The sequence below is a fragment of the Bombyx mori genome, chromosome W (genome assembly GCF_030269925.1).
Source record: "Bombyx mori chromosome W, ASM3026992v2".
In the NCBI taxonomy this organism is placed as follows: domain Eukaryota; kingdom Metazoa; phylum Arthropoda; class Insecta; order Lepidoptera; family Bombycidae; genus Bombyx; species Bombyx mori.
The window spans coordinates 3968274-3976063 of NC_085135.1; the positions used below are offsets into that span (position 1 = coordinate 3968274).

Here is a 7790-nt window from a genome sequence, read left to right on the forward strand (position 1 = left end):
ACCGAACACATGTGCTTAAGTTCTTTATTAAATAATAAAACATAATATTGGCGACGATCGTAAAATACTAATATGGAGCGTAAATCAGTCAAATTCTAAGAATTTAATGTAAAATCGGATAATTGGGACAGTTATATTGACAGACTAAAATATTGTTTTGAGGCAAATGGAATCGAAAGTGATACTGTTAAAAAGGCTAATTTCTTTACTGTGTGTGGTGCTGAAGTGTTCGAAACTGTTCTCGCGTTAATTACACCAACAAAATCTAGTGATGTAACTTTTGTTGAAATTGAAAACATTCTAACCAAACATTACAGTCCGAAACCAAATGAAATTTCTATGTCATACAAATTCTACAAACGAGATCAGGCACAAAACGAATTGGCTTCTGATTATATTGCTACGTTACGCAAAATTAGTTCGGGATGCAATTTTATTGATTTAGAACGAATGCTTCGAGATAGACTGGTGTGCGGCATGAGCGATCATAAGCTTCAGTATGAGTTGTTGAAGAGAGAACAACTTCGTTATGAAGATGTTCTACATGCTATGGTATCATCGGAGAGCGCCGGAAAAGATGTGCGCATGATTCAAAGCACGAGCACGGACACATTTGGTATGACACAGGGTGAGGTAGTGACGTCACATGCCGAGCCTATGGAAGTGAATGTCGTCAATTTCAAACGTAATTTTCGACTGTGCTATCGCTGCGGAGACCGACACGGTGGAGAGTGTCGTTATATTAATTCAATTTGTCATTATTGTAAGAAAAAAGGGCATATTGAAAAGATATGTACATCTAAGAAAAACAACAAAAGAAAGAGAATTAACTATACAGATGATGAATTTCAAGCGCAATTAAATGGTATTTACAACGTGAACACAAATAGTCGGCGCGTACCAGCTTACGAAGTAAAGGTGTTACTAGATGGTGTACCAGTGATTATGGAAGTGGACTCGGGTGCTGCCTACTCTCTTGTGAATTTACATACGTGGCGTCGAATACACTCTCACATGCCTTTGGAACCTTTGATGAATAAATTATGTACTTGGAATAATTCTGCAGTCAGAGTGGACGGTCAAGCCACAGTGCTAGTACAATATAAAGACATTAAGTGTTCTCTTAAGGTTATTGTGGCTCAGGGTTCGGGTCCAAATTTGTTAGGACGTAATTGTTTTGAAGCTTTAGGAATATGTGTAAATGTAAATACTATTAAAGAAATTAATGTGACTGAGGTAATTTTGAATAAACATAATGAAGTTTTCAGAGCCGGACTCGGTACTTATCGTGGGGAACCTGTAAATATTCACCTGAAACCAGGTGCAGTGCCAAGATTTATGAAAGCGCGTCCTGTACCGTACGCTATCAAAGAAAGAGTTGAAAAAGAAATCAATCGCCTGGAAGCTGAAGGAGTACTCCGCCCTGTAACTTTTTCTGAGTGGGCTACTCCAGTTGTTCCTATCGTAAAAAAGAATGGAGACGTACGCCTTTGTGGAGATTATCGTAGTACAGTTAATCAGGCTACAGAGTCTGATACGTATCCAATGCCCACCGCAAGTGAAGTGTTTGCCACTATCTCTGCAGGTAATATTTTCTCAACGTTAGATCTTGATCGTGCTTATACTCAGGTGGTTGTCACAGACGACACAGCACGTCTCCTAACCTTAAACACATGTAAAGGTCTTTACACGGTACATCGGCTAACTTTCGGCGTCAAGACTTCCCCGGGTATATTCCAACGTTTAATGACAGCATTACTAGCTGGCATATCTGGTGTTGCAGTGCTAATCGATGACATCATCGTTAGTGGTAGAACAGCGCAGGAGATGACACAACGCTTAGATGCAGTCCTGGATCGCATTGAAAAAGCGGGATTACGACTCAATAAAGGCAAGGAAACAAGTAGAATTTTTAGGTTTCATAATTGATGCTGAGGGTATACACCCTGCACCGAGTAAAGTAGAATCAATATTGAAAACTCCCAAACCTAAGAACGTACAAGAGCTTCAAGCTTTTCTTGGCCTTTATAATTTTTATGAGAGATTTATTCCTCACAAAGCCACCGTACTTGAACCTTTACATAGATTGCTAGACAAAGCACATAAGTGGCAGTGGTCAGAACGGGAACAGAGAAGTTTCGAGGTAGCAAAACGTTTGTTGTCTTCAGAGTTAACCTTAGCTCATTACGATCTTGAAAAACCTTTGATACTTACCTGTGATAGTTCAGATTACGGTGTAGGTGCAGTTTTGTCACATGTCATGAGTGACCGACAGGAACGACCTGTTGCTATGGGGTCCAGGACACTTCACATGCACGAACGGCGCTATTCGCAGCTAGATAAAGAAGCGACTGCAATAATGTTTGGAATAAATAAATTTCAGAACTATCTTATGGGACGGTCATTTACTATTGTCACGGATCACAAACCTTTGTTAGGTATATTTGATCCAAGAAAACCCATTCCTAATATGTTGTCACCACGTCTTACAAGAATAGCATTAGTACTTACTTCACATAATTATGATATTATTTATAAACCTGGAAAATGCATAGGACATGCAGATGGGTTGAGTCGTTGGCCACAACCTGTATCAGAACAACCTGAAGAACAGCTTCAGGACATATTGCTACTGGCCGAAACACCAGACGAGTTTCCAATAGATGTTGCTCAAATAGCAAATGCTACCAAACGTGACTCAGTTTTGTCTCGTGTACGGCATCATATACTCTCCGGATGGCCAGCTAAGATAAATGATGAGTCGCTACGTCCATACTGGCTTCACCGAAATGAATTTTCCTTGAATGAAGACTGCATTCTAATAGGCAATCGTGTAATAATACCACCATCATTTCGGCAGCCAGTTTTAGATTGTTTGCATAAAACACATAGTGGCATCGTTCAAACTAAAGCGATTGCTCGTAGCTACGTCTGGTGGCCACAAATGAATAAGGATATTGAAAAGTTGGTAAAGAACTGTAATCGCTGTTTGGAAAATCGACATATGCCCCCTAGAACAACTTATGAATGGATAACTCCTACCAAACCTTGGTCTCGTATTAATGTAGATTTTGCGGGACCATTCCAAAATAAAATATTCCTGATTATAGTTGACGCGTATTCGCGATGGCCAGAAGTATTCATTGTTAACAATATGACTTCGTCGACCGTTGTTAAACACCTTCGAACAATATTTGCGACACACGGATTGTGTGAGGTATTGGTGTCGGACAATGGAACACCTTTTGTATCTGAAGAAACGAGAAAATTTCTAGAGTCTAATAAAATTAGACATATTACAACGGCGCCACATCATCCATCTACTAACGGACTGGCAGAAAGAATGGTTCAAACAGTCAAGGACAAGTTACGGAAGATGGACGGTATCTCTTGGGATATAAAACTTCCCAATATATTATTAGGACTTCGCACAATTCCATGTGCAACAACAAATAAAAGTCCATGTGAATTACTGATGAACAGGCGTTTGCGCACCTTGCTTGATACACTCCACCCAGACAATCTCCAAACGTGTAAGAGAAATGAACAGATTGAAAGAAATGGCAACAAAAAAATTAGACACACTGATGTGGGGCAGAAAGTGATGTACAGGAACTTTGGAAATGGATCCCGTTGGTTACCAGGAACGGTAGTTTACAGGAATGGGCCAGGAAACTATCAAGTAGAAACTGGTGATGGAACAGTGGTGAATAGACATATAGATCAATTACTTAAAAAAGAAACAGATTCTGGACAGGAAACTGCAGAAAGAGGGAAGGAATCGGAATTGGATTGTGAGGCAGTGAATGTTGAGGAACAAGAAGATATGGAAGACATTTCTAGTAGTTTGGAGGAACAGGAAATTATAGAGATACCGAGTCCGGATAAATGGGCAGAAATGTTAGGAATTCCTCCCGAACCAGAATCAGGATATTCTGGTGGTAAAATTCGTCACAAAAGTCACATACATCAGAGGTCACCTTATAGTAGATTTAACTATAATTACATTAATTAAAACCTTAGATATTATACATTATTTAATAGTAATAGTAGTAATTAGATGAAAATTATGATTAAGAATCTAATACTTTAAATTGTGATTAAATTGTACTTGTGTCTGTATTTATGGGATCGAAATATATTTCATATTATTATGGATAGTATATACTTGGGGAGAAGGTATGTAGTGTATTAGTGAGGGTACTTGTTCTCCTTTTAATAAAAGGATTGCTAAGTGCGGGTTGCATAAAGACAGACACACAATGAACTGATTTGTTACCGAACACATGTGCTTAAGTTCTTTATTATGATAAATAAGAGACAAATATAACAATATAATTACTGAAATATTAAAGAATACTGTTTATTTGACACACGCTCACAGTTTTAGGTCAAAACTACCGCAAATAATCATAATACAAATGTCTAAATCTAGACAAAGGTATTGTCAAAAAAACAGAAACTTAGGATTTGTGTTTGAATAAAATTCGTAATTTTATCATAATTAACATTATATTAGAATCTTGTTCTTACTACTAACTAATCAATACAAATTAATAGAGGTATTTCAAATTAAGTACCAAGGCTAAGTCTTTCAAAGTAGGAACTGTAAAAGTTACGTATAAATCAGCGTATTAAAGGATTAATCACAAGAGTCAGCAAAAATATTATTTAATATAACTTACAGTACTTAACTTAAAAATATTGTTTTTCACAAAAAACCGTAAGTAATTATAAAAAATATTGTATCAACATGTAGGTACATCCTATAAAATCTTGTAAAAACTGAATTTAAAACTGAATTATGTAAGAACCTGTAGTCTTTTAGCAATTCGGTCTTTAAGCTTCAAGTTCTAGAACCGAGAAAAATATTAATAAAGTAAGAGTAACTTAAAACATTTTCGCACAAAAATCCGTAAAATAGATTTAACCAACTACATTTTTAAAGGGTGGTGGACACTACCCACCCAGTTCAAAACTCTGTCAAAGTAGGAATTGTAAAAGTTGGGTACCTATCAAATCAGCATCTAGAAGGCTTTTCACGTCACTCTTCTTTCTTTCGGATAAATCTAACTTTTGGTTATATAGATGTTGCAATTCTTCAGTCCTCTGGTTCCTTGCACTGGCTCTTTTAGATTCCAAGTTCAGTTCTTTGAAATCATCAATGTAGGATGCTTTGTAACAAAATTTTACCTTATCATCTTCAACTTTCACCACTTTGATGACTTTTATATCACCTTTACAAGTTCACTTTCAACACTTTTGTTCAGTCTAGGAACGGGCAGATTGATGTCAATGAAATCGTTATAAGCCATTTCGTTTACTTTGAATGGTGTGCCATGTTTTTTTGCACTTCTGATGTCGGTTACGTACTGGGAAGGCACATAAATGGGTCCAGATTTTAGTATTATTTTTATTTGTTGCTCAATCGTTGAATGAGCTGCATCTCCTTCGTTCTGTGTGTGTCCACCGATTAAAAACTTGTGTGTTATAGATGTTACTTTCAAGTTAATTGTACATCATCGGTATGTACAACTATGCAAGATGTACATACCGATGATGAACTGATTTTTCTGCTGACCGCAGCAGTTATCTGAATAGAAAACAAATCTAAGTCTTCGTCAGCTAAAGAAGATTTCTTCGCAAGTATTTCAGGACACAGCTGGCTATTTCATTTGCTCCACGGTTACCTTGCGATTCGTCTCAGAAAAAACATTCAGTATTATGTCTTGCAAGCTCAGAGATGGTAAAATTCAAACAGTTTATCTTTGACTTGTAGAAGACAGAAAACAAAATCCTAATTAAAGTTATTAAATAATTGACGTTAAACTCAAACTGCCACTTAAGCACTTACTCACTGTAAATATTCGAAAGTATATTTATTTAATAAGTGACACTTAACACAATGTGCCAGTTTTTTACTCACCTCGACAAGGGATTCCTCCGGTTACTTGTCGCGATCTGGCATAGTGCCGGCTTATTAATTACCGACCGTACAAGTTGTTACAAATTCATAAGTGACACTAGCGGCATTTAGCGAAAATTAAGCGCATTAGAGCTACAGGGGTCTTTGCATTAGGCGCGTTTCGTCTTACGCATTTTGACACTATACTTAACTAAAAAATAGCATTTTTTGTATAGTGCCATTTATGTTTTAAGGGTGCGATATGATATTCTAAATTAGAAACATCAAAAATGTTTTCCTTCTATTTTTCTATCATATAAAATGAATTTAACTAATGAAGGAATTTGATACATTAAAAACAAATATTAAAAAAAAGTGACACAAGAAATAAAACATTGCTGCTGGCAATGTTAGTAAGAGTAGCAGAAAAAATATTAAAATATTTTCAGTGTGACAATTTTTAAGCGATGTGACTGGTTAAGGATAAATTGTTGCAATTTTTTAAAGAGTAGTAGCTACGGCATAGTTGTAGGGTTAAGGGAAACAACATACAGCTCGACCAAGCTAAGTGCACCTCGCATCGATTACGTCACATTGCCGCTTAGGTACGGTCTAAAAAAAGGATTCGCTATGACTTAAAAATGTAAACAAATGTTTGTTAGATTTTACTTTGCATTTATTGTTTTTAACTATATATTATACATAGGTACATTAGAATATAGCAATATCGGGTTTTTGTATTAAGACCACCTGGGCGTTCTTGCACTTTTTAAATTTGTATCACCAATTGCTCAGTAATAATTTTCCTTTATGTTTCTTTTTCAGGATTATGTTTCCCCCTTCACTGTGTATCACCTTTCCTTTCATTTTGTTGCCCACAATAATCCTCTCGAAGTAAAAAAAATGAACGTTAAGCGTTCAGTAACAACAGTTCAACGAAAACTTAAAAAAAATAGTCCAATAATATAACTAAACCTCAACAAAAAACCTAACAAGAACAGTTAAAAAATTTAAAATTCAACGTATAGAGAGACGAAAACTCGTATGACCCGTGGCGACAAAGATACTAACCGTACTGACGCGACAGGGCGATCGCGGGAAGGTGAGCGGGGAAGCGGGCGGAGCGCCACATTCCAGCGAGGTGCAAACTTGGCTTGGTTGAGTAGTAACTGTTTTGACCAATTTGATAAAGTCCATGTTTGGTACCACATGAGTCCAGGTTGGGGTTGCGACATGGTTGGGAGAAGCCTTTGTCAAACAGTAGACTTAAATATATTTACTCTTAGGGATATAAAATTTTATTAATACACAAAATATTATTTTAATAACCTAAAAGTACATGTTATTATCCGCAACACCCTTCGTCAGATTACAGACTTAAAGAGGCTGTTAATGATACCATATGAAAGAAACCCTAGAAATCTTCTAATCATTTGTGGTTCTCTACTGAAGTAAAGAAACTGATATTGATCACTGGACATGAAAAGTAGATTATCTACGACTAGAAAGTTCATAAAAGATTAAAAGGCAATTAAGATAGTGAAACCTAGATTAAATCGCAATATTTAAATTATAGTTAAAAATATATATAATTTGTGTAATTAACAGTAGTAGGACGTCTTGTGAGTCCGCACACTGCCTATTTATGTTGTGAAACAGTGATGCGTTTTGGTTTAAAGGGGACCGCGGGAACCCCCCTACTCTGACCAGGTTTTGACCCCGAAAGGAGATCAGACGTCGGGTGTAAGAGTGCAGGTTAGCCGTTTAGTGGGTAGGCTCTAAAATTCCTTGGGCCCGCGGTATGCTTCCAACACCTTGCAGATCGTTGAGTCCCACATACCCCGCGCGCCCCTTAGGCGCGGGGGCCTCGTAGGAGGTTCGGCCC

The 7790-nt window shown here is 37.0% G+C and overlaps 1 protein-coding gene across 1 annotated transcript; it reads left to right on the plus strand.

Moving 5' to 3' along the window:
- The first annotated feature begins 339 nt into the window (after positions 1-339).
- Positions 340-5170, plus strand: LOC134201686 (uncharacterized). The gene is made up of 4 exons (XM_062676927.1): positions 340-1585; positions 1917-2713; positions 3758-3941; positions 5106-5170. Exons 1-4 carry the CDS (start codon positions 340-342, stop codon positions 5168-5170), a joined length of 2292 nt encoding a protein of 763 aa, XP_062532911.1.
- The last annotated feature ends 2620 nt before the right edge of the window (positions 5171-7790 follow it).